The sequence below is a fragment of the Microtus oregoni genome, unplaced genomic scaffold (genome assembly GCF_018167655.1).
Source record: "Microtus oregoni isolate MIOR12 unplaced genomic scaffold, Mior012 000021F_ref0000039, whole genome shotgun sequence".
NCBI classification, from domain to species: Eukaryota; Metazoa; Chordata; class Mammalia; order Rodentia; family Cricetidae; genus Microtus; species Microtus oregoni.
Window position 1 is genome coordinate 22,486,316 of NW_024543080.1, and position 26,937 is coordinate 22,513,252.

The 26,937-nt window shown below is 47.4% G+C and overlaps 3 protein-coding genes across 9 annotated transcripts in view; 1 reads left to right on the top strand and 2 right to left on the bottom strand.

Moving 5' to 3' along the window:
• The window catches only part of Fryl (FRY like transcription coactivator), a 231,706-nt gene extending 217,959 nt beyond the window's left edge, over positions 1–13,747 (top strand). For 5 of the 7 annotated variants that reach the window (XM_041671629.1, XM_041671631.1, XM_041671624.1 and 2 more), the window contains 8 exons: positions 850–1,057; positions 2,270–2,419; positions 3,182–3,280; positions 7,154–7,222; positions 9,563–9,580; positions 10,377–10,487; positions 11,330–11,520; positions 11,668–13,747. In XM_041671629.1, coding sequence (XP_041527563.1) covers positions 850–1,057; positions 2,270–2,419; positions 3,182–3,280; positions 7,154–7,222; positions 9,563–9,580; positions 10,377–10,487; positions 11,330–11,520; positions 11,668–11,926 — 1,105 coding nt within the window. In that variant the 3' untranslated portion in view covers positions 11,927–13,747. The remainder of the gene's footprint in view (positions 1–849; positions 1,058–2,269; positions 2,420–3,181; positions 3,281–7,153; positions 7,223–9,562; positions 9,581–10,376; positions 10,488–11,329; positions 11,521–11,667) is intronic. The other 2 variants (XM_041671627.1, XM_041671628.1) reach the window with 1 other exon arrangement.
• Positions 13,748–16,405: 2,658 nt separating this feature from the next.
• Positions 16,406–20,732, bottom strand: Zar1 (zygote arrest 1). The gene is made up of 4 exons (XM_041671604.1): positions 19,309–20,732; positions 17,623–17,715; positions 17,470–17,544; positions 16,406–16,602 (listed from the first exon to the last, which is right to left on the bottom strand). Exons 1-4 carry the CDS (start codon positions 20,119–20,121, stop codon positions 16,459–16,461), a joined length of 1,125 nt encoding a protein of 374 aa, XP_041527538.1. The 5' UTR covers positions 20,122–20,732; the 3' UTR covers positions 16,406–16,458.
• A 188-nt stretch (positions 20,733–20,920) lies between these two features.
• Slc10a4 (solute carrier family 10 member 4) lies at positions 20,921–26,734 on the bottom strand. Its single transcript, XM_041671512.1, has 3 exons — positions 25,943–26,734; positions 25,034–25,244; positions 20,921–21,778 (listed from the first exon to the last, which is right to left on the bottom strand). The coding sequence occupies exons 1-3, from the start codon at positions 26,530–26,532 to the stop codon at positions 21,266–21,268; spliced, it is 1,314 nt and encodes a 437-aa protein (XP_041527446.1). The 5' UTR covers positions 26,533–26,734; the 3' UTR covers positions 20,921–21,265.
• Between the last annotated feature and the right edge of the window lie 203 nt (positions 26,735–26,937).

Consider the following 26,937-nt stretch of genomic DNA (forward strand, 5'->3'; position numbering starts at 1 on the left):
TTCCTATTAGCCCCTCAGTCACATTATCTGATCTACTAAACTTTTTGTTTCTTCATTTGCCTGACAACTCTTTGTGAAGCTCAGTCCTTGATGCAGAAGAATACAACCAAAACTTTCTCAGTGTGACCACCAACAAAGGGCTCTTCAAAAAATGGGCGGGGGGGGGGGGGGGTTAGGACTAGAAAGACGGCTTAGTTGATAAAGGCACTTGCCCCAAACCAGGATCCACATAGTCCAGAAGGAACCTCTCCCCATGGACTGACCTCCCCACTCATGTGCTGTGGTATATATGTGAATACGCCTGTGCTTGCATGCAGACAGACACACACAGAATAAGTAGACAGGCAGTTGAAACTAAATGCATAAAACAAAATTTTACAAAGGAATCCAAAGTAGATGGCGATGTGAACGCACTCTAGTCCAGACTGATTGTGTGTTTCAAGACAAGGTCTCTCCATAGTCCTAGCTGCCCTGGAACTTCCTATGTAGAGCAGGCAGGCCTGGAACTCACAGAGCATCATTCCCCTCTGCTTCCCAAGTGCTGGGAATAAAAGTGTACACCCCCGCGCCCTGCCCTAATCCATATCCTTTGTGGACGGAACTAGTGTTAATCCAGTAGTAACATACTGTAGACTTGGGCTAAGATAATTGCTTGAAATTAAAGAGTTCTAAAACAGGAAGGCCTTGCATTTGTTTGTGCCGGCCTCAGAAGTTCAGGCTGCATTCTCTAAACGTGTGTGTGTGTGTGAGTGTGTGTGACTAAGAACAGTTTCTGTTGAATGGGACACGGTGCTGTGAGTCGGTTCTTTTCAGGCAGCGTGCTGACTACCGTGGGTTTTGTGTCTACAGTCCAGAGGAGGATGAGCAAGACGGCTTTCCAGAAGTGCAGACGTCGCCTCCCCCAACACCCTTTCTGTCTGCCATAATAGCGGCATTTCAGCCAGTGGCTTACGAGGACGAGGAAGAAGCCTGGCGGTGCCATGTCAACCAGATGCTGTCGGACACGGATGGGTCATGTGCGGTGTTTACTTTCCACGTATTCTCCAGGCTGTTTCAGGTCAGTGGAGGTGAAGGTGTCTGGGTGCACATTCCAGTGATCTGGTCAGGTGAGGCTTCTCTGCTTACCTCTCAGGCTTTAGTATCCCGCTGATTTCCTTTAGCAAACACTAGTTTCTGTCGAGGTAGCATTCTCTTATTTGCAGCGTTGCATGTACTCCTGGTGTGTTTCTCAATTGCTAGCTCAGATGTGAAAACCTGCAGTGAAATTGCTGCAAGCCTCCGACACAACACCGACGGATTTTCTGCAGTGTGGTGGGTACCATCGTGGGTACCAGAGAAATGAAGGCACCCCATGGTACCTGCCATGGTACGGGGTACCCAGCGTGGTACGGGGAGGTTCGAAATGTGTATAACGAGGTGCTAAACGACACTTTTGTCATGGTGGGAACCAAGGAACTGGAGTTGCTGTACACCTTAGGTAATGGTAACCATAAGGACTGTCACATATTGGCTGTCCACCCCGTGCCAAGCGCTAGCCTGGTGCTTCTCAGTAAATACTCTCCTACAGCACCATGGCACGTGGATACCATTTTAAGCATTGTGTGGGGAAGAAGAGAGCCCACAGCACAGAGATCCCAGTCCCGTTAACTATCCGTTATCCTTCTCGCCACCTACACCAACTCTCTTGCCTTGGGGAACCCAGCCGAGCACTTCCCCTCTGATGTTCCCAGTGCACTCCAGCCTCCAGTTTCCTCCTTGTCTTTAGTGCTCAGGAGTGGGAGCTTCGACTCAACCTTCTTCAGTTACTGCGCTGCCCTGGGTTTTCTATTTGTATTCCTTCCTTCACAGTGATAGCGGCAGTTTCCTGCCAACAGCATTATACACGTGTGTGTGGATGTGCATTGGCTATTTCCTACACCCAGCGGGTGGGCCGCTCCCCAGGCAACCCAGTGACCCCCTGCTCCTGGAGACCACTGTATGCATGCTGCTGGTCCTAGCTCACTGCAGACCAGGACTCCCGCTCAAGCAACTTTCCCACCTGACCCTCCCAAGTAGCTGGGAACACGGATGTGTGCCACTGCACCCAACCATATGAGCTGTCTGTTGGCATATCTCCTAAAGAAATATAGAAACTTAGTAGATCTGCTAGTAGAATCCTGTATGTCATTCCAGTGATTTCATTGTGAATTATACTTCTGCTCATGAAAGCGGGGAAAGGCCTTTTTCTGTTTTATAAAACACTAAGCTTTTCTCGTGCCTTGCCTTGTAGACAATTCAGAGGAGGTTTGGAGAGCTAACTAAGGAAGCAGTTGGCTTCCTTGGTGAGAGTCTACAGCGCATTGGTACCAAGTTTAAAAGCTCCCTGGAAGTAATGATGGCGTGTTCCGAATGCCCCACCGTCTTCGTGGATGCCGAAACGGTAAGCCAGGCATGGTGGCACACACCTGGAAACCTCAGCACTTGGGAGGCTGGGCTGAAAGGGTGGGGAGTTGGAGGACAGCCACGGAGTATCTAATGAATTCTGAGCCATCCACCTCTCTGCAACAAAACAAAGAGGATGGCTGCATGGAGAGGTGTCATTCATTAATTAGCCTTTTGTAAATTTTTTTTTTCAAAATTTTCAATCTTGAAACGCGAGGGTTTATATCTTAATTCTGATATAAATATGTAGCAAAATGGCATTCTCTTCAGGCATGGTGGAATATTAGAAGGCAGAGACAAGCAGAGTTCTGAGTTCAAGGCCAGTATAGTATACATAGCAAGCTCCAGGCCAGCCAGATCTACATAATAAGACTTTGTCTCAAAAAAAAAAAAAAAAAAAAAAACCCACCATTCCAGTGTCTGAAATGCTGTCTGAGGCTTGGCTGATCCTGCCCGCTCCCAATATATGTAAAATCCAGAGGGAGGAAGCTGAAGTGTTAGACTCTAGAGGTGTGTGTTCTTTCCTGTCCTTGAACAGAAAATGGTAGAGGGCAAGACCTCTTGTCACAGAATATCCAGAGCCCTTTGGTATTCCCTACATGCTACAAGTAGTCAAGGTTAGACAGCTGCATGTTTAAAAGCTTCAAGGACAGTGCCTTTGAGGTGTACACTGGTCCAGCAGCAGAGCGTGTCCAGTAACCAGCTGGCAGCTAACTATTCCATGACCTTCCGAGACAGATCAGTTTGTCTGCTTTCACAGCTGATGGCATGCGGTTTGCTGGAAACACTCAAGTTCAGTGTCTTGGAGCTGCAGGAACATCTGGATACCTACAACACCAAGAGAGAAGCAGCCGAGCAGGTCGGTCTCCTCCACGCACCAAAATCATTGACCTGGGTGCAGTGTACCCCAGACGGACATGCAGCTCTCTCGCTGGCCTCTCTTCTCCGTCCAGAGAACTGCTGTCCTTGGCTTTTAGAAAGGGGCCTAAGATCACAGTGGGAGACGGCAGCTGGGCGCAGGGCAGCAGGAGGGGTGAGAAGTGGTGTTCCAAGTAACAGAGCCATCACCGTGGTGTTAGGGTGGACAAGCTTGGAGTAGATTACAGATGTCTCCTGCTAGGAAGTTCCACATTCTAGTTAGCCATTTAAACACTGGCCCGGTTCCCTCAGTCAGTCCAGCGTGTTTTCAATTGACAAATGGCAGAAAAACAGCCGTGGGTGGGGGGCTAGAAATGTTCTCCCTTTCAGCCCAGGGAATTGCCAGGTGTGATCAGGGCACCCTACAAATCCTGCTGTCTGCATGCAGCTGTCCGTGCGTCTGCCGAGGAACGGCTAGGTCATAGGTGTGAGAGTGGCCTACCAAGCGATCTTACTAATACCCTGTTGTCAGGTAGACATGAATTTCCCATCGCTTCAACTCTTGGGCATCAAGATACTGATTTTTGTAATTTTTGCTATTCTGGTAGTAGGTATGTAGTAGATTCCTATCTACCTTACATTTCCTTCATCCTAATATAAATACCTTCATAAGAGTAGCTTGTGGACATCTGTAAATGAGCTGTTCTTCTCAGGTGTTTATAATAAGTCTTTATTTTAAATATAAGCTTTATAGTTTGTGGGCAAGGAAGGGGCATGCAGTGGCGTGCATGTAGTTGTCACAGGACACCTTGTGGGACCTTCCACCATGTGGGTCCCAGAGATCCAGCTCAGGTCATCAGGCTTGGTGGCAGGTGCCTATAACCATTGAGCCTTCTCACTGGCCCTCCATGCGTGCTTTTTATTGGAGATATATATATTGAAGTTACTTCTCCTTCTGAGGCTCTTGTTTTTCACTGCTGAAGCATCTTTCAGTGACCAGGAAGCTTCCACTTTAATTAAATGCAAGCTCTCTGTCTACTGCACTGTGGTTGTGCCTTCTGGGTCTTCAGAAGTCACTGCCTATCCTAGACACTGTGGTTGTTACCGCAATGGCCCAGTAAACTAGGCCTCTGTGGTCTACACTCCTTTCCAGCATAACTGGAATGGCCTTGTAACTGACTAACCACCAGAATTCATGAGACACCGACGCTCCCAGGACAAGCTGGAGCCGCCTTCCACAGTGTCTGCTTCTGCCACCAAACTCAGCCGCGTATGGGAAGCTTTGGGAAATTGCAGGAGACTTAGACTCTGATCCCCACTACAGGATGACTGGCCACATAAGGGAAAAGAGCCATCCCAGCTAAGAGCCCACAAGTCACGTAGGAGTAAGGCCTCCTTGGAACTTCGAGACCCTGGTCAAACCATCAGATAACCAGAGAATCGTGGCTGATCGTGGTTAAACAAGAAACGGCACATACATTTATCTGATCTTGGTTACGTGCACAACAAATAGTTTTTTCTTTTCGTTGTTATTTTCAGCCATTACATGTGAGGGCAGTTGATTTTACAGCAACAGGTAACTGCTTTCATGAGGCAGCATCACATACATCAGAGACATCCAGCTAATGATCTGCTGGCCCTTCACCCAGAAACCTCAGACATTACCGGGAGAGAAAGGAAAGGCCATCCACAGGACCAAGCCATGTTTCATTTTTATATGTCAGAAGACACAAATTTTGTATTTGAAAATCAAACATCATAATAATGGCAATTCTAAAATGGGTAGAGACATATATACATAAATAATGGTTTGCGACTGCACAATCTTCTTGACCATAGGGTCAGGGGCCTCTAACTTTCCACTCGCGTCTAGCCCACTGCTCCTTTTCTGTAAACCAAGTCTTTTGAGGACTAAAAGCCAGGATAAGGGCTCCCCCACTGAGATTTACCCCCAGCCCCAACTAGTATTTGTGGTACACATTCAGATTTCTTCTGTCCTCTAGGGATCAGATGTCATAGATGCCCTCAGGTGGTAGCCAGGACCTCGAAGTCCCAGAAGGAAATGAACATTTATCTCCCCGTCACCATGAGACTAGAAACTGATTTTTTCTTCTACACCTTCTCCTACACTTGAGTAGCAGAGCAAGGGCCCCAAGAGGAAGCTGCACAGACAGTCTTCAGTGTCTCAGCCCTTGGTACCCACCCCACTCTAACTAATAACTGCATGTCACGGCCCCCAGAAGCCATAGGGCATGAACCTGTAGCTACCACCATCTGTCCACCCTCTGCAGCAAGGGAGAGGTGCAGGGCTCACTCCCATACTTCTCCAAAGTCCTGGCTGATCGTTCAGCGTCTGTCACTGTCCTTGGACAGTTGCTTGCTGTACATAATCTGCTCTGCCCCACTTAGAGCCTCCTGCACAGCTACACTTTCACCCTCATTTGGGCGGAGAAAACACGGTGAGCGCGCTCAGGTGGGAGTCGGGGGTTCTCTGCGGCATCTGGACAGGCTGGCGAAAGGCCAGTAGACTGCCACAGGGATCAGAAATAATGACATTAGTGTTCCCTAAAATGCTAGATAGGATGTGCAATATTTAAACTTTTTAGAATAGGCAGTAAATAATCACCTGAAATAACCTTTTCCGTTTTACTAGTTTACTTGGACAGGCTGGGCAAGTAGTTATAATTCAGTGTATCTTAACAGGTTGCATGAGTAGAGATGAATGTCCAAGTTCCATGGTGTAGGTGTCAGCTGGATTTGGCTGCAGTCAAGAGGTCTGCGGATAGCTTCTGACAATGACTGTCACCAGCCATATCCTACCAGGCAGGTTTAACATGTTTTTATTCCAAGATGCTGTCAAGAGAATAACCCAAGGGCCAGTGTTGTCTGGGTGATTTGCGATGGAAGGGACAGAAGGTCAAAGAGATTGGTTTTTGAAATAATTACCATTTCTAATTTTAATTCTTTGCCTGTAGGATAGACAGTAAGGTACAGCTGAGGATTTTAAATATCTAGTACTAAGATGTCTTCCTGGGAGCTACTTAATGGGCTGGTAGTTTTGCTCAGAGGAAGCAGTCTGAGTGGCTGATTTGATTACTTAATAATTTCACACACACCCCAAAAACAAAACCACAAACCCGGTCAGCCAGAAGAACCGACAGCATCAATGCCACAGCCCAGGAGTGTCATCTGAAGGCCTTAGCTCTCACTCCGGAGACTGGCTCCACCTTTATACACATCCACAATGCTACTTTACTTTAAATTAGTGTCAACTGTAAGAATAGCCTCTGGGTAAAGAAAACTTACATTTGGCTTTTGTGTCAAATGCCTCAGAGATAGCATGCTAGTCATTTGTGACCGTCCGAAGAGAAAGAAAACAAATAGAAACAGGATTTAGATGGATCTTGGTTTCTGTTTCACTAATTAAAGTTGGCATGCATCTCCAGAGAACATTTCAGATGGGCAGGCAGCCCTAGCGTGTTTTTTTTTTTCTGTAAGTTGCCTTTATTAAATTGACCAAAGGGAAGGTTGATCTTTGATTTTCCGCATCTCACATTAGACACAAAGGTCAGGGAGAAACAGTGAAGATTTCCAGTAAAATCTACAAGGCGAAGGCTCCTATGCTAGGGACACCATGGTTTCCAGGAATACTGATCGCATCTTTGTTAATAAAGCCAGGGCGTGCATCTTGTTGTATCGATCCCTTGTTTGTTCCACATAGATGATTGGCCTGGGGTGGAGATTAATTCTCTCATCAGCCGGTGCTGGCCTTTCAGGTCAGTTTCTGGTTTTGCATAGACAGACCTGTTGTAGCTAGTTACATCGTCCACTCTGTGATGTACTGAAATGTATTTACCCTTACTTATTTCCACAGTGGTTAGAGAATTGTAAGAGGACGTTCGGTGCCAAGGACGACATATATAGGATAAACACCAACGCGCACGTAAGTCTCCTTTCTGCTGGGTGATGACATTGGGCATTATAAAACGACGCATGCGCGCGATGGATTGTCCTTACTCGAGGTTCCTAGAAAGAATGTTTGTAAGCCTTTTTCATTTTGGTTTATCAGAACAATCTGTCTGAAAGTTAGGCTCAATGAAATACTGGCTTAGTAATGAAAACTTCACTTTAATAAAAATGAGCAACCAGCTTGTGACTGAGGCTTAATAACACAGAGCAGATAAGCCTGATGGGTATCTAGACAGTCCAGGGCGACATTTGGTTGCATCTGCCTCTTAGAGGAAAAAAATGGTTGTCCATTAGTATTCTGTGAATATACTTCCTGTCTGGTGAGAGAAACCAAGCCTAGAGCAATGTGCTCTAGATCCCTGTTACTCTAACTGAAACTGTGGTTGTTTTCCTCTAGTTGTTTCAAGCAGTAGCAGCACATTGTGTCCAAAATACATCTCCCCCACTGGGGATGGTATGTTCAGACTATGTGCTACTCCAGTGGGAGAAACTTCATACAAGGAGAAAGCCTCCAGCAGCTCAGCCATCTCCACACCTGACATTTGAATTCCCACAGTTTCAACTCCAATGGCATTTGTAATAGTGTATCTTTGCAAAAGTTATACTAATATAGTATCAGAATGAAATCTGGAGAAGATCATAATTTAAATACTAAGCTTTTTCTGGCATAATGCCAGCCCATAATTTCATAATCCTCTCCTTGCAGCTCGGTGAAACAGCCCCTTCATTATTCCCACTTTTGAAGATGAGGGAAGGGAGGCTCAGAGGGGCCAATTTATCTAATAAATAAGCAATAGAAACCAAGATTCAAACCTAGACGGGTAATTCTAAACTCGGTGCTATTTTAAAGGAAAATTAAAATCATGAATAAAGAAATGAGACAAGATAGAAGTTCACTCTAGAATTGAACCCAGTGGGGGTTTATAATGATACCTACAAGTATCGTGTAAGCTAGGTGGAGATGCTGAGTGGGTCTTACAGACCTTCCACCTGTAAAACAATTCCATAATCTCTGAGACTCGGTTAGCAGCTGGAGATGTTCTTTTGAGTGAAAAATGGGGGCTACACTTAAGACTGATTTGTACCTCCCCCCTTCCTACACGTCTCGTGCCTCCTGTGCCTGTGTACCAGTCTATGCAAGCTGCCAGTAAATATTTTATTCACTTAATAAAGACAAAACTCTATCATGCCACTATCAGTGTGCTTAAAATGTGTATGTGTGTCCTCCTCAAGACCTGCTCTCCGCTCATCGCTGCCAGTTCTGGCGGTTCACAGCTGTAGAGTTTATGCCATTGCCTGCAACCGTAGTGACCGTGAGCTTTATCCAGGCATGGCCAAACCGACACCACTGGCGTGGATGTGTGGGATCGGTTCCACTCAGCGTGCTAACAGGAAGGAGGAAGGAGATTTAAAACTTGAATTCCCACCTGAAATAAATGAAATGAAATAAAACCTCCTGCTGTTTGACATTTGGATTGTGCTCTGCTAATGTTACTGGGGCCACTGTTTGCATAATTTATGGTCAGCTGTGTGGAGCTAAAGTTCACCTTTGCTTAGTAAATCCTTTTTAAACTGACGGGAATAAATGCGGCTTAAAAAAGCCCTTCAGAGAAGACTTCAGAAAAGCAGTTCTAGCAGCTCCGCGTACGCACCAACAGCCTCATGTTAATGCGGTCCCTCTTCTTCATCCCACGCTTTTCACCATGGGTCTCCCGTGCATCGTCTCCACTTGACTCGAGCCTAGTTAGGTCAGACTTCTGACATGCGTGACATTAGATGTGTACTGCAAGACACAGCGCTCTCAGTACTCAGGATGAGTAGACAGCCTGAGGTCTAGGCAGAGACTAACAGGCAGGAAAGTCTAGAATGGACCACAGCAGAGAGCCTGCTGCTGGGTAGGGGAAGTGCTTTCTTCCTATGTAAGATTAGGAACCAATTCAGCCAATCCCTAGGTTAAAATAATAATCATAATTCATTGAAGAAGCTTCCCACTGCACTCATGGAAATTGCAGTTGGGTTTGTTGGGAGAGGGACAAAAAGAATCCAGCTTAAAGGACATTCGCGAACAGCTAGGGCTCCCAAGATCACTTTGTTCTATGTTTTGTGGCTTTTATACAAAACTAAACTGCCAAAGGGAAACACTGTAAATGTCTAGAAAGTAGTAGTTTGGAAATGGCCTCATAAAATGTTCTTCGGGATATGATTATGTGTTCAGTTTGCGTGGGGCATCTGTAACCGTAGTTACAATGGTTTCTTACACTAATTCTTGATCTTTTTCTCTTTGTATTTTTTGTGACCCGATCACCTTGCTTAGCAAATGGGAATTCTAGCAGTAAGTGGCCTGTCTTGATTTATAGACCCCTTATCCTTGTGAGACAAACTGGTTTTCATCTGCCATGTGTCCTCTTGTGACCTAGCAATGTTTTGTCATTGACCACTCTGAAAAGTAGTGTGTGCTTCAATTTTACATAGCCCTGCCCCATGACATGTTGGTCCTGCGAAATGAAACAGTGAGACTTTATCATAACTATGCACATGCAGCCAGCAGTTGCGTTCTTTCTACGCCTGTAACTTGCCATCGCCCTTTACATTTTAAGCTGCCCTGTCAGCTTCAGAGTCTCATCTGAATGAGATCACCCAGTGGTTTTCCTAAAGAGGAGTCCGTTTCTCTAAAAGCCCCTTCATTTTGGTAAGAGGATACCCAGTTTCGCTCTGTGCCAGCTGACAGATGCATTGAGAGCCTCAGTGAGCTCAAAGCCCACGTGTGCATCTGCAAATTCTTCCCATCCTCAACTTCAAACGCTTTAAATCGGCGTTGAGCCCTCCCCTCCAAAGCAGCCTACACTTTGCCTCCTGACACTGTCTGTCCGGTGTGAACATGTGCTTCCTACTAAAAAAGGGGTGGTGTAACCAGCGGCAAACCTTGGTCCCTGAATGCCAGCCCCAAAGCACCTCTCCCTTGCCTCCCCCATCAGCTTCACACCGTATTAACTTGCTTACCGCAGAAGCACAAAAGCCAGGACGATTTTAACACGTTTGTGATGTTTCCCTGGAAGTATGCTATGCTGTCTAGTCAGAGCCGCGAAAAGGAGCCCTGGGCTAACCTCCGCCCCGCTGCTTACTTCCAGGAGCTGGAGCTTTGCAGGCGCTTGTACAAGCTGCACTTCCAGCTGTTGCTCCTATTCCAGGCCTACTGCAAGCTCATCGGCCAAGTGAATACCATCAAAAACGAAGCAGAGGTGAGTTCCGCTGGGCATCAGAGCGCCTCTGGGAGCCGTAAATACATACATGTGAGCGCACATGCATGTGTGTAACGTGTGCTCATGTATATGTTTCCTGTCACAGAGCCTAAGGTCAAAAGCCACTCACACTGAACGTTTGCTTCAGTGGATCAGTTAGCTTGTGTTCACACTGTAGTAAACAAGAGAGCTGATATCCCAGGTTTGGTAGCAGATACAAATCTATAATCAAATATAAAGCTTGCACCGTGACATCCGTAACAGTCCCTAACATCCCTCATCTGTTTCTGGAGTTGCGTGAATGCCCGAGACATTAATATATAGGGTCACAATTACTGACTGTAATCTTTTTTCCCCTCCTTACATTATTCACACCAAAATTGTCATTGGGAAAATGGTCAAATTTTTTAAATTATGTGTGTGTGTATGTGTGTGTGTACATATAGATATATGTATATAATGTGCGCATAGACACATATTTATATAAAGTATCCTGGGTAAACAACCTTCTAAAATACACTTCCCTTCACCGTCCAAGAGCAATTACAGTCTTCCAAAATATAGTATAAACATTTATTGCAACCCAATAGCTGTAGATTATCTAAACCTGGTCTAGGGGCACGTGTACTGTAACACCCAGTACTTAGGAAGTTGAAGTGGGAAGCTTTCAAGTTCAGAGTAGCCTAGGTACATGAGAAGATACTTTGCCTGGTTTTCTTTTTCTTTGGCGGCTCATTTTTTATATTCCTGCCGAAAGCTAGGATGCTCCTCCCATGAGCTTATACCCGTGACCATATACTCCTGACCGTAGGAATCCGTCCTTAAAGACACCCTTGTTGCAGGTCATCAACATGTCAGAGGAGCTTGCCCAGCTGGAAGGTATCCTTAAGGAAGCCGAGGCTGCTTCGGAAAATGAAGAGATTGCTATTTCCAAAGCCGCACAGACCACAATAGAAACCGCCATTCATTCTCTGATTGAAACTTTGAAGAACAAGGAATTTGTGTCCGCCGTCGCCCAAGTCAAAGCTTTTAGGTGAGTGGGCAGACCACACAGTGCCGAAGTACGCTCACAGATCACAGCCCAGGAACTCCCCGGGCAGTGGTGTTCACAGGTTTTAACGAAAATGTAGCTTACAGAGTCATGGTACAACTTCAGCACTCTAACCTTGTGTGTTCCCAGAACCCTGTGGCCCAACGACATCTTCGGCAGCTGTGAGGATGACCCCGTGCAGACGTTGCTACACATCTACTTCCACCACCAGACGCTAGGCCAGACGGGCAGCTTCGCCGTCATCGGCTCGAACCTGGACATGTCAGAAGCTAACTACAAACTGATGGAGCTGAACCTGGAGATCAGAGAGTCCCTGCGCACGGTGCAGGCACACCCGCTTCTAGCACAGGCCAAGTCGGTCGGCAACACAGCGAGCACTGGATTCTGAGCCGCTTCCCGTCCTCGAGAGCGGGAGTGAGCTGCAAACGATCAGGACTGTTGACCAAGCACCTTGTGTGAACCGTAGGGGGGTTCACTGGTAACTCTTTCGGCAGCACCTTCAATCGTAGTCTGCTAACGTCAGATCGTCAGAAACAAAAGCCTGAAGAAAAGTTTCCAACCGCTTGACCACTGCCGGTACCTCCACGGTAACTGTAGGAAGAAGGATTTTTTTTTTTTTAATTAACCTATGTGAAAAAAGAAAAAAGGGCTAAAAGTGATGCATACAAGTACATTACTCTGGAGAAACGAAAAAAATCCCGAGGATGTTTGCAATAATCCAAGACACTGCAGGGCGGGGAATGAGGCTGGAGTCGGGGCCGATTCATCGCAGCTGAAGACCCGCCGCCGCCGCAGCGCTGCTGGGATTCCTAGCTGTCGTCCAGAACCATGGCCATCCAGTCTGACAGACAACAGACTTCACTTGCAAAAACCATTGGGTCTGGGGTTTTGTTTTTATTTTCTCCCGGCGTACGGGAGAAGGGTTTGGGGTGTGTGTTTGTGGTTTTTTTTTTTTTTTTGGTCTGTATAAGGAAGAGTGTGTGTGGGTGTGTGTGTGTGAGTTGGGGCGGGGTGTGCGAGTGTGTGGCGGATGTCAGATGTCCGGTGACACCTTCTCAGAGCATGCCTAAAAGAGCACTGCGAGATTATTTTTGAAGAAATTTTATTTTATTAGATCTAACTCTTCATAGTGTGTAAATGTTAGAACACTTTAATAATATTTTAAAACTGGGCTTTTCCAGTGTCTCAAAAAAAAAAGAAATAATATATCTGTTAATATTATTGGACTCTGCTGCTCAGCTCTCTGATCAGTGCTTCTGTGGATATTGTTGATAACTAACCAAAGTAGATGCCTGCAGAGACTTAAAACTGTAAAGTACAGATGTACGCTGCCCGTCAGCACTCCTCATTAGACAAGTTAACTTATTTTACTCCGTAATTATAGACACTGCATAGACTAAAACCTGGATTTTTTCTTGTACATCCGTGCCACGTGCTGTTACGCCAGAGTACGAGCACAAAGCTAAAGGAGAAGTGTGGTCACTGATGGTGGACTGTGTTTTCTGCAGGCTCTGGAGGCTGCAGACTTGCAGAGAAGAGATGCAAGTGACTTGTGTGTTCATGCAGGGCTCAACTTGTTTCAGGCTCAAGGAACCCTGGAGCTATGGGGGAAAGACTGAAAAGCTTGAAGACCGGCTCCCAAAACATGCAATATTCTTCTCCACCGTCTAAGTCTGTAGCGTAACACAAACTGGATCCTCTGCCCTTTTTTAAAAAAAAAAAAAAAATAGCATTTTGTAAAGGCAATGAATGTAGTCCCACGACTCCCTGATTTGAAAGGAACACCGTGTATTTTTTATATGCATCTCTTATCCACTGTGACTTTTATTTTCAAACTGGGCTCTGACTGCAGAGTTTGGAATGTAGAAATGAATTGCTTAGCTCTGCCTTTTCCTGGGGGCGAGGACCCGGACAGAACTGCAATGATGCACTGTGCACGCCATTGGACTGCCTGGCCATAGTTCTGTTTCCTGTAAGATTCCATGACTGGTCACAGCACTCATAATCACTGTATTTTTTGACCCAGATAAAAAAAAAACAATTATTTTAATGGTGTTCTGGTACTGTAAATGGTGTCCTTTAAATTATTAATAACTTTCGGGTTGGGGGGCAGGCACAGGGTGGTGTCCAGAGACACACCACACTTCACATCCCCTCTTCCATTTCTCTCACCCTCCTTACATCCTTTTTGTTAAAAATAAAAACAAAAAAACAAGCTTTGTAGCTGTTGCTTTGTGTGGTTATTCTAAGAAAAAGAAAATAAGAAAGACGACTGTAGAGGGCCTATTACCTGCAGAGTTCTCACGTGTACTTTCACTTGAAAAAAAGCAGAAGTTAAATTGACTACCCATCTTTGAATACTTTGTATGTAACTACTCTGGTGATGTAACATGTGAAGCCACCTACAAAAATAGAAAACAGACCCATGAGGACTGTCTTCCCTACCATACCTACACTTTCCCCTCTCCTCTACCCCCAATCTTCTGCCTTGTTGCATTTACTAACAAAAGGTTAGTGCTTAATTTTAATCCCCAGTGTTTGCTACGTTCAACCCTCTTCACCAAATTGACCATCTGAAATAAGAAAGAATCCGCCCTTTTTAAACAGGGAAGCCAGGGCACAGTATCAGGATTTGGAGCTGTCTCCACTGTTGTGACCCAGAGGGTCGGGCTGTTAACCACTAGCTACACTGGCTGGAAGCATTGCTAAGGGACCTTTTAGGAAAGGTCTCCACCAGAACAGTGAGCTACTGTCTCAGCTCCTGCCCACCCTCAGGAAAAAGGCCATAGTTACTATGTGGCTTCCTCACCCAGACCCCATCTATCAAAGTGGCAGCATCACCTACACTTCAGGAGAAAGAGCTAATAGTTACTATGTGACTCCCTCTCCCACCCCCAGCTTTCAAAGTGGCCTATGGTTAACTTGGAAAAGTTAACACAGCAAACAATCCGCTCCATATGCAGAGGTGGCACTTAGGTGGCTCCTGCTGGCTTTCCACTCAGTCTCAGGTCTGATGCTCTCTAAGCTTTGGGTTGCATGCATCAACAATGTGGCACCTCAGTGCTAGGATGTTGGCATCAAAGACCGAAACGTCGTCACTTTGTTCAGTATCCGAGTGCCTACATTCTGATTGGTGCCAAACAGATCCTTGCCAGCTGCCCCTGGAAGTTGATGACAACATGAAACTAATAAATGACTTCATTGCCCACCTTAGCAGTGAGTGGATCTATCTTAGGACTCATTGCAGGTAGATTTCTTAACTTCACGCATCCCCTTGGCAGGTACTTACTAAGTACCTGTTCTGCGTATTGCACCCCACCCAAAGCATGGGAGTCGGCTGGGTTGCCTTTGCTTGGACCTGGGCCCCACTAAGCCAGAAGTCACCCATGAGCACACGTGCACGCATAAGTTTTAACCACGCAGTTCTTAACACTCGCTTTTCACCACCGCCACTTTAGTCCCTAAAAGTCCTTCCCTGTCCCCAGGTACCTGGGGCTTTCCTTTAAAAGGCAATTTATCTTCACGGTCCACTATCCATAACACACCTTTAAAATGTTTTAGTGGGGGCTTGCGAGGTGGTCAGAAGAGCACTGGCTGCCCTTGCAGAGGACCCAGGTTCAGTTCCCAGCACCCACATGGTGGCTCTCATCTGCATCTCCCATTCCAGGGAGATCTGCTACCCTCTTCTTGCCTCCTCAGGCACCAGGAATGCATGTAGTACACATCGCAAGCAGGCAAAACACACATACACATCAAGTAATAAGAAAATAACCTTTTAGTGCCTTCTCATACATATCTACACAATGGCCAGTCCCAGGCAGGGCCTGGAACGTTCCCCAGTCTGAGTTGCTAGTGTCACCTGCTGTCTCATACTTAGTGTTTAGCATCTCTGGTTTTCTCTAACACAGGATTTTTGCACATGTTGTCCTGGCAGGAAACACATCCAAACTCAACAGACTCAAAAGTTCAGCTCAGGTGGTCTAAGTCAGACAATCCTTTGTTGAGGCATTTAGCTAAGTGCAGCTTCTGCACCAGGTCGGTCCTGGTCTTGTTTGCATAAAATCACCATGAGGATGGAGGTATTTGCTGTTGGCTGGCGTACTTGTTAGCCACGCCCCCGTGAGATTCACGCCCCTGATGTGATTCAGGCTAATAGCACTCTGCCCAGACATCAGCTGGATTCATTTGGGCCCAGGTGGACCTGTCCCCTCCACACAAGGCCACTAGAGCCTCCTCAAGCTCACTTTGGACGTGGCACATTTCTGTGAATACTTGCTAGTGTACAAGATGTCAGACTAACATCCGGGTTGCGGGGGAGGGAGGCACTGCCGCTACAACACAAGTGTTTAGAAAATGGGGAGCAGTTTCCACCTGGTTCCAACTGTGAGGCTTGCATTAGACCAACATTCAACACTTGCTTCGCTAGACGCACCTGAGACTGCACGCCCCACACCATTATCTGCCAGGGGCTCTCAAGGTTTCCCAAGGAGACCTGGTTTAAATAGCACACTGCACCCCTTTCCAATTTATCATGTGCCGATTCTGTTTAATAACAGAACCTCAGTTCTGTAAACTGAAGCTGTAGATTCTTGTCTGTTCTTGTCTAGGAGGCCTTAAGAGTTGATGAGGTGCCTGTAACCTCCCTAACTCAGCCTGGTCCACTCTGCCATCAACAGACGTTAACTAAGTATAGGCGACAGGTCCCGACTTTCAGCGCACGCTCTCCTCAACCCGAGACATAAACTGGATAAAGCCTCAAACTGTTTTTGCAATACCTTTTATTTTGCAGGCTTTATCAAAGTACACTGCCTTTCATGAAATATTTTGAGAAGGGAAAAGTGGAGAGGAGACGGGGCCTGGGAGAAAGCTCTCTCTCCCGCTCCATTAGCCCCAAGCTAGCAGAACCATTTTTGGCTTTCACTAAATGATGTACTTGAAGCTGAAGGTGCTATCACAGGACCGCCGTTTGTCCTTGCATCTCCCACACAAGTCTTGACGATGGGGGCGTTTAGGGTCCACGTGGCGAAGTCTGACTGGGCAGGTGCATCTAGTTCTTTTACAACTCTGAAAAATCAGAGTGAAGAGTAGAAAGGATGAGCCCCTGTCCCCTGCTTCTGGGAGCTTCGAAGCAGGTGACAGTATAGAAAGCCGAGTACTGAGCAGTTTCAGGCACCGTAAGGTAGAGAGGTGCCTACTACCCCCTTTATTCTAAATGCAGTCTAAAATGGGTTTTTACCGAGGTTTCTCAGTGTCCACCGTAGGGGAGTTGGTTCTCCAATTACTAAAGACAAGTGCATTGACTGGACTCTCAGACATGTGGGCGCCATTGGCTCTGATTAACATTAACAGGTAAATGACATCACTTCCTTCTTTTTAAACATTATCTAGCCCCTCGGCACCGTGCTAAACTAATAGTAAGCCAGCACCACAGTAAGCTCAGCCACTACTGAGCTACGGGTGAAATTCATAAAGCTGAACGACAGCTTAGAACAGTCTTGCAGGCAACTCCCTTTGTGAGCTCTCGAGCAAGCCTGAAGCTCGATGCATGTGTTTCTTACTCGAGCTTGGCTATGTGGTTCCTACATGCATAGCATTAGGTAATAGGGTGCCATCTCAAGCTAGCAGAAAGGTATTCTGCTTTGCAGTATATTTTCCTGGACTCCAAATTGGGGGGGGGGGGGGGGGTAGGTGATCAAACCTTCTATACCGCAAACGAGGTAACAGGTTCAAAAGAGGCGGCACTATCAAGTTCTACAGGAGCAGAAGGGAAGGAACCCCCCGCCATTCCACAGTGGAGGGAATTTCTACCTACCGCCCCTAACAAAAACCAAACAAACAGAGCCTACAACCACTGGGAGCCTAGCCTCTTTTAGGACATATATTTAAAGTACACACAAAGCCCTCTTCCCAAAATGCCAATGTTTGATTTACTTGACAGGTGATATCCTCCACTCGGTACGGGTTGTAGGATTTCTGGCACACTCGGCAGAACTGTTTGAAGTACACCTGGGACAGGAAATGCAGCACATGGAGGGGAGGCTCAGCGTCCCAGCAGCAACAGGACGGCCACGCGCTGTGTCTTACCTTGCTGGTGCCCTGCACGCACCACACATAGGCGCTCTCCCACCGGATATTGCAGTCCTTGCAGTGATAGTAGCCATACTTCTGCTCTAAGAACTGGACGGGAGGACAGCAGACTTTAACCACGTGACGCCCGAGTGACCCTTTCAGAGCCTGGGACAGATTCTACTCGATACTTAAAACGACCAAATTTCCTGCTAGATCATGGTCGGGGGGACTGAAGGTTAGGTGTAGGCCAACCTCTAAATTAATCAGGTGAGCTAATAGCTCAATCAAACAGATACGCAGACCAAGAGCAAACAAACAGCTTATAGACCAGACTCATTGGGTCGGCTGACACATTGTCTTTTCCCCCCCAGACAAGGGAAAGGCCACGTATCTAGTGCTGCCTGAGCTCAGGATTCTTAGGCCTCTCTCGTGGGACGACACATGACCTTGGGAAACGCACAGATGCAAAGTTATTCTCTAGGCTGAAAGAGAAAAGGCGCTTCCAAACTTTCTCAGGTGTTCAGCATTAAATTCTCCACGAGCTAGTTAAGTTTCCCAATAAGTCCTGTGATTACATTTAGTACAAGCTAAGCAGTATCTGCACCTGATTCTCTAACTTCCTATCTTCCTTCTTGTGACAAACAAGCTGGGAAAAAGTGTCCTCTGTCTGTCTGTCATCCCCACCCCCATTAGGCCTTAGGACGGGTAGGCGCACCCTAAGGCAATTTACAGGTTAGCAAATACCACAGGGGGCTGTAAAAGGCTGAAAATTTTTTGCCTAGATCACATCCGGCTGTGAATGGCAGTGGCCAAATGCTTTTCTCCCTCTACCTCAAACACAAAACACAGTCTTGAGATAACAGGGATAGAATAAGGACTTCCTGAGTCCTTTCATCTCTTTCCTTGGGGTTACAACTGGCTTCTTCCCCCGCCCCTGCCCCTGCCCCCACCCCCACCCGTTTGTCTAGCCTAGGCCAACAACTCAGGACTGCCCAAAGGCTTAGCAGTGCTGAGTGAATGGGGAGCTTTTTAAAGCTGGGCAAGTTTGGGAGAGAGAAGCCTCAGTTGACAGCTTCAGAAACAGAAGGAAGAATCTGGTAGGATCCGGCTAAGCCACTGAGACAGTTTCCCACAACTGGTGGGAAAATAAGAAACGGGGTCTTGGGAGTTGATTCTCCCGCAATAAAGTTCACTAAACGGTCCAGACTCCACGGGGCCTTATTTACTGTGTGCATGTGAGCTGAATAAAATAATTACACTGGCTTTCCCCAGAACAGACTGCCATTTGGTTGTATTGTGTAAACACCTCCCTCTGCAATAACAGTCAGCAATGGCAAAATCCTGTTTACCTCGGGGCTGGAGAGTTAGATCAGCTGCTAAAAGCACGCTCTGCTCTTCTAGAGGACTCTACTCAGTTCCTAGCACCCATATGGCGGCTTCCAACCATCTGTAAAACTCCAGGCCTAGGGCATCCCTCCTTCTGCTCCCACCCCTCCACCACCACCAAGCGCTCAATTGAGACATAAACAAAAAACGCAGGCAAAACACCCATACACATAATAAACAAATGAACAACAAATGAATAAATAAATAAATGAATAAAAGCATACACACTGACATTGAAGAATGCTATGCCGCCATGCATCCCCCCCAGGGCCTCCCGAAGGAGAGCCTCAACATCTGGGGCCCATCAAGCCTCACCTGGAAGCGCAGGTGCTCCTTGGCCTGCTCGGTGCTCTGCGGGGAGGCCCCGTCTCTCACGGTGGCCGGGTCACCAGGGTCCTGAGTCGCCTCTGGGGCAGGACGCAGCTCCTGATTCTCGGGCTCAGGCTGCGAGGTCTCCCTACTGTCCGGGTCCTCCCGCAGTGGCTGCTCCTGCTCGGCCTGCCCTTCATCCTGGACGTCGCCCTCCTTGGAGCACGGCTTGGGGACTGCTTTTCTCACCGCCACCTCTCCCTTTCCCAGCTGGGGTTCCCGGGTCTCCGCCGGTGCCGGCCTCTGCTTTCCGTCGCTGGGCTTCTGCTCGCCCGCCGCGACCTCCATCGAGGAGGAGAGGCCACAGAAGGCCACCGGTGAGTACACGGCGACAGTGCGCCAGGAGCGTGGGGACCTCCGGGCGCCGGCGGGGCTGCAGGGTTGGCGGGAACCGGACCGGACCTCTGGGCTATGTCGGCGCTGTCCAAGCTGCAGCGTGTGGCGCCCGAGCGAGCACTGCACCGAGGCGTCGCGGCGCGGATTCACCTGCACCACAGCATCGCGGCTGCAGACCGGCCGGGGACCCGCCCGCGACAACAGGGCCATGAGCTGCACCCGCCGGTAGCTGTCGAAGTACTCGGCGGCGGTGAGCTGCCCACAGCCGGGAAAGAAGGAAGGGGGCGCAGGCCGGTAACCCCCGGCACGGAACCGCCAACCTTCTTGGGCCTTGTCGACTTGCGGGTGGGGATGCGGGCAGGAATGGGGCATGCTCGCCGGGAACATGTGTGCATCCCGCGCCTCGCCCGCCCAGGCAGCCATCAGCGCGGTCCAGCTACCCACCACGCCCCCACTAAATAGGCAGCGGCACCGGCGGGAGCAGCCCTAAACCCTACCACTTCTAGCCGCGCGGAGCGAAACCCTCCCCAGGCTTTCCCTGCACTGGTGGGCGGCGACCCCCTCGAGGATGCGGAAAGATGGTTTTCCTTGCTACACACCGGGGCAATTTGTAGGGAACTCGCCGAGGTGAGAATTCCACCCGAGAATCATCACCGGAATTAGCGGAGCCAGGTGGCCCCATGCCCTCATCGCTCCAGGTGTCTGCCATCAGGAAGGCGAGGCAAGCCTGGTATCTGATTAGGGAGCAAAATACCAAGGTTAGGGACCTGCTTTGAGCTCTTTATCTATCGCCTCAGTTCACTTAGCTCAGAGCGGTGGAGCAGTGTCCACCCACAAACCTTTCAAGAAGGGACACACCTTAGGAGCCTGTAGCTATCACCCTTCCCCAGGGGTGAATGGAGGTACCGGTTTTCTCTCCTCCGGGGTGAGGCCTACAAATTTTCCTAAGGATAAATGGATCTGAGATGCATTCACACAAATGCAGGAAATGGGTGAAAGAAAATGCCTGCATCCTTGTCAAACGCTGGTGGGCATTAACAATAAATAAATTCTAGATTAAGTAGCCAGATACGTGAATGTGATTTTCTCTGGTTTGATAGCGGCTGGACAATGTAATGCTACATTGCGGTTTCATTTACCTGTTTTGGACTTGTCTCAATACAGGCCAGTATTGAATGTCAGCAGATGTCTGTAAGTTGAGCAAACACGTGTTTTTGTTTTACACTTTTACTCATATATGCACTAGACATCCACATTTCCAGCCCCCTTTTCCTAATACAGTGCTTATCTGTAGCAACAGCCCTGGAAATGGCAAGAACCAAACAGCACACTTAACCAGCGGAGGTGCGCGTTAGCTGACCCAGGTGCAAGCAATCCTGGAACACTGGTGACTTATAAAAACACATGATTAATACTGAGATACAACGTTACAGTGGGACCACCAAATCTGTTACACGGAATGTGAATCCATTGTTATCCTGGATGTGGCCCATATGAGCTACCACAGGGCATAAATAGGAAGTGATAATCCAGCCGCATGGAGGCTCCTGTGCCCCTCTCTCCACATTCAGAGGGAGGTCTGAGTAGTTTCCACCATTGCTAAGTCCTCTGCTCCCACTGTGCCGTAGGAGGTGTCTGCCATTTCCTCTTCTTTCAGTTTCTTGTAAGAAATATCTGTGTCCTCATCTTCATCCAGGGGATCTCGCTTATGCAGTATCTCAGTTCCATACATTTTGTATAGTAAAACCAAAACCCCTGCCTCTGCAGACTGGAAGAGGGCGTAGAGCAGGGGGAACATGTACATACTTCCTATGAAGCGTGGCGGGAAGGCCAGTTTGAGGATGGCCGTACAGAGCTGCACATTCTGACTCCCCGTTTCCAGACAGACAGTCCTCTTGCAGTTGGGGGGAAGGTGGAAGAGAGTAGCTAAGCCGTAGCCCGAGGCATAGCCTGCCAGGGGCATAAAAATGGCGACCACATAAACAGCTGCCGGGATACTTGCCAGCAGTTCGGGTCCCAACATGGTGCCAGTCATTATGAAGAGGACTACCAGGGTCACTAGCAGAGACCACAGGGAAACCTAGAAGAGACAGTAGATAGGCAAACCATCAGCCATGACATCATCGAGGAGGAATTCAGGCAAGGGGATGGGACCTCCTGCACAGAGTATGTCCAAAGCTGGGACTCCACATTAAACAGAATTGCTCTGGGGCTTGGCCTGATGTCCATTGGCATTTACCTTCTTTGAGCTCTGGCAGTGGCCTTGGAGGGAGCGATATAAAGAACAGACTACTCCTTCTAAAATGTCTTTCAAATGATAAACTAGTGATGAGGGGAGGGTTACTGTTTCTAGGCAGACTGTCCCTCAGCCTCTTAGCCTAGGTCATATGACTTTTAATGCGTTTAATTTACTGGCATGCATGCCTTTAAAATGGAGCAGCTAGAATTGAACCCAAGAACCTAGTTACAGACTGAGGACTAGGCTGGACAACTTAATCTTTACCTCTCCTGAACCCTGTGCTTTCCACGTGAAATTCGTTCTTATTTTACATGACATAAAAGGCTGTTAAGTTTACAATAAAAATTAACTTAGTTTAGGATATTTTTAACTTTCAAAGTTCCAAAAATGACTGCCCATACCATCGATACTAATAATTGCTCATTGATATCAATGAAGAAATTATCAACTCATTATATTAGGGAACAATGTAGGTAAAGATATGGTGAATTCCTTATAAATCTGCAACTCTACTCTTGGAATTGTCCATGAAAAGAATCCCCTAAGTTTCTAACGATTCTTAGGAAGTATTGCAATAGGGAGGTTTCAGGAACACCGCTATTGGTTGGGTGAAGCGCCCTCTCACTGTTCTGATTGGTACATTTCCTCATTCAAGTAAAAGAGGAAGCACAGAAACGAGGAAGAAATCTAAAGATGTCCCTAGTCTCCTGGAGATAGGTAGTGAAGCTGTGCTTTCCCATGAGGTGTGAGGGCACTAGCGATCCCAAGAAAGCTGAAGTAAATTCCGCCTCTCTGAGAAAGCAGATGAGAGATGAAATCCTGCTGAAGCCTCTGGGATCGACACGGACTTGATGCTCTTTTGAAAATATTTAAAACTGAACAGGCGGTGCTGGTATACCCCTTTAATCCCAGCAATTGGGAGGCAGAGGTAGGTGGATTTCTGAGTTCAAGACTAGCCTGGACTACAGAGTGAGCTCCAGGACAGCCAGGGCTACACAGAAAAATCCTGTCTTAAGGGAAAAAAAAATTTTTAATTGATCTAGGCTGATCAAAAATTCTACTCTAAAAGATATTGAAATATTTTCCTAAGGCATATAAAAATACATATACAATTTTCAGTGACCTATTACAAATCAACTTTTTAATTAATTTACAATGTGTACCATTTAAAAAGCACTGACAGGAATACCATTTCTTCATCTGAGGATTCTACCTACAAAGTTCCTTGGAGCAATTTAAAATTTAAAAAAAGAAGAAAGAAAAGATGAAAAAGTCCTGTGGGAGGACACTGGGAACGAATGCTCATTTAAGTGTTTGCAAGAGCTTAGTGATCACATGAGCCCCATCTTTCTTGTGAGACCAACCCGCCATAATTGCCTTATTTAATACATTTCTTCTATTTTTAGAGCTTGAGTTCCTCGTTTTGCTCCTGGAATTCCTTAACTTTCATGGTAATTGCCATTGAGTTAATAATAAAACAGTAGCTGAATGGTTGAGCTAACTAAATGCATCTCAAGACCATCTATGGAGAGATGCTGTGTACGTGTATACGTGTGTGTGTGTGTGTGTACGTGTGTGTGTGTGTGTGTGTGTGTAGGTGTTTATTATACTCTATGTTGGCTACTCATAAGATTTCTTGGAGCTAGATCTCTGTGCAGAACAGAATGCTCTTTTTCTTTTACTAGGGAAAGTTGACTTCTCTGTATAAGTAGAAAATAAGTCAATAAAAATAAAATTTTCTATATTCTGAAGTCTCCATAATTGTAACACTGAAATGGTTCTTCCCCCCCCCCCCCTGTCTAAAGAAACTTGTCTCTGCACTCTAGTTAGCTGTGTATTTTAGTTAGCTTACTTCTGAAAAATGAATATTTTGGTTTTGTTTTCATCTTCTTTCACTTTTCAAAAGAATTAAAATTAATTAAAATTTTCTGGTCAACTATTGAAAGTATATGTTGATAAAATATCCATTTTTAAAATAAAGCACTGTTAGAAATATTCCCTAGTGATAGTAGTTCCTCATCATTTCATTAACTTGAAAAGCCATATAAAATAATGTGTCCGAAAAGATAAAAGATGTGCAGGTTTAGCTGTGACAATAGAATCCACACTACCCAGAACCCAGTTTTGTTCTGTGTTTTGAGACCAACATTCTGTGTCTTCTGTTATATTGACCCAATGTCTTGCTAACTTTGACTTTTTTAATTATGTTATTTAAGGGTGCCTGTTTCAGGTTGTGTTTCCTCAGCATTAGAGTTCCACTGAAAATATTCTAATGCATTATAAAATATTTTGAATAATTTTATCCAATCTGCTCTGGATTTTAGTCCTATTCAGTTAGTGGGAAGTGCTTGCCATTTTGTTGTTGTTTTGTTTGTTTTGAGACAGGTTCTCATTATGTAGCTCTGGCTGTCCTGGATGTCATCCTGTAGACCAGGCTGGCCTTGAACTCACAAAGATCTGCCTGCTTCTGCCTCCCAAGCACCTGGATTAAAGGCATGCGCCACTGTGTCCTGCAGTGCTCGCCATTTGATTGCACTGCGTCTCCATGAGTGTATCACCACTAAGTGCATCTCTTACACTATTGTTAATTTTCAGATGTGGTAGAGAAATCGTTCTCAGCCTTCCTAATGCTGTGACCCTTTAATACAGTTCCTCATCTTGTGGTGATCCCCAACCATAAAATCATTCTACTGTTACTGTAATTGTAACTGTGCTACTATTATGAATCGTAATGTAAATATTTTTGGAGCTAGAGAGTTAGCCAAGGGATCACAACCCACAGGTTGAGAAACAATAAGGGATTGAGCCAGGCTCTTGCTTTGCAACCCAGAATGGTTTCAAATTCCAGACCCTACTGTGTCAGTCTCTGAGTGCTGGGATTACAGTCTGCACCCTTCTTCCCAACTTTAGCTGGGACTTAATTAGAACTATTATTCCACTGAGGTTTGTCATTAATTAGGCTTGTCGTATAAACTTGTAAAGTGTGTGCCTAAAAGTCCTTTGTTCCCTTCCCTGCTGTCCAAACCTCCTAGCGTGACAACTCCTCTTCAGAGACCAGACTCTTGGTAGGTGCCTGGCAGGGAAGAGAGACCTTACCTTCACGATGTAGTCGGCCACCCGATTGTATTTGTACCGAATGAAGGCGCCCAGCCCAATAGGAATGAGCGTGCTGCAGAGAGTCAGGGTGACTGCCCCTAGCGGGAGCAGCTGCACCAGAGGGGTATTGATCCAAGCCCGGCTGTAGATCCAGAGGCAGAGGGGCATCAACACCAGGGCCAGAAGCGTGGAGGAAATGGTCATGATGATGCTGCAAAAAGGTGTGAACAGAGTCAGAAAGGGCTCTGAGCCAGAAGACCAGCCTCGTCTTTCCTTACCTGTCATAGAGGGAAAGGAAGAAGGGGGCGCTGTAAGTCTCAGGGCTGAAGTCTGCAGAGAGTCTATTTTATCCTGCTGTGATAGAAACGGAAATCCCAGCCAAGACAATGACCTAGGACCCAGGATGGCTGCCCTAAACCTCATAAAGCCTGGAAACTGATTGATTCTGAGGACACGAAACCTTTTATTTTAATCCTACCAAATACCTTGAGACGCTGACACTGGTGGATGCTACTTGCTGGGTTAAGCTCAGTTAGGTGGCACTCCTTAAGAGATAGATGACTTTCTTTATGGGACTACAGTCCTGACTGGCTTTTTGCATTCCGTTGAGTTCTAGCTTCAGACTTCCCTCTTCTCTTTGCCTTCTAGTTACTAGAGACACAGTTACTAGAGGAGCCTGATCCTCCGGGAAGGGGCTATGCGTGAAATCCCAGGGCCGTTAACCAGCTAGATCCGGGGCTACATCTTTCCCCACTGACACACAATCTCTAAGAGTCCGCCAGCATTTCAAAACCAAGCCTCCGTATCTTCCGCCCCTTTATCCTTCCCTCCTCAGTATTTCATCCCACAGAGCTCCACACACCCCTCTTGCTGAGAACTCTGTGGGCTGGGGTGGGAAAGCGGCCATACCTGAGGTTCATGTCACCGTCCACCAGCAGGGACATAAGGTTGGAGAGATTTCCACCCGGACAGCAGCCACACAGGAGTACCGCCACCGCGGCCACCTCATCCAGCTTGAAGGCGAGGGCCAGCAAGAAGGCCAGCAGCGGCAGGAAGCCGAACTGGCAGAGCGCCGCCAGCAGCGCGCCCACGGGCCGCCGGACGTGTGCCCCGAAGTGGTTCACGTCCACGGTGCATCCCAGACCCAGCATGGTGATGCACAAGGCGGCTCCCACGAACACGTTCAACCCGTGGTTGAGCGGTGTGTCCCAGAACGGAGTCTCGTGAGGGACCCAGGGTTGGGGGAAGGCGGAGGAGCCATGGCCCGCCACGCTGACTGCGAGGCTGCTGCTCGTGGGCTCTGGGGTCCGGGTCGGCTCGGGGCTGAAACCCATGCTCGAACTCGGAGCGAGGCTGAGCCCGGGGCCGGGGCTGGAGGCGGCAGTGAGAGGCGACAAGGTACCGGTGCTCGGGCTGCTGGCGTTGGGCGACAGGGTGAAGTTGTCCGGCAGAAGCGAGGACGGGTCAAGGAGCAGGGTGGCGTTGTCCAGGCCGTCCATGGCGCTGTCGCCGAGGCCCGGTCTGCGGGGACTGTCCCCGGCTGCGCCTCTTCCCTCGGTCCTGCGGTCCCCGCCACCTGTCTGTCTAGTCAGGCGTCCCCGTGGCGTCGGTGAGGCGAGCAGGTCCTCGCTCCCGTGTGCATGCTGCCCGGCGGCTGGCACTGAGCATCACGCAGCCCGCATCCTGTCGCCGCCCGCACCGCAGGCCCCGCCCTGCCGCCCGGTCCCCTCCTTTTAATCATAGCTAAGTGGTTCTGTACCAGCGCAGCCAGGGGCGGAACAAAGACCCGACAAAGCCCAAGAGGGCGGAGAAGACAGGGCCTGGCTGCCCATCAAATTCTCTGATGACCCTGCCTCTTTTTCTTTTTAATTTTAAAAATATTTTATCTAGTTCAAAGGTAAAAT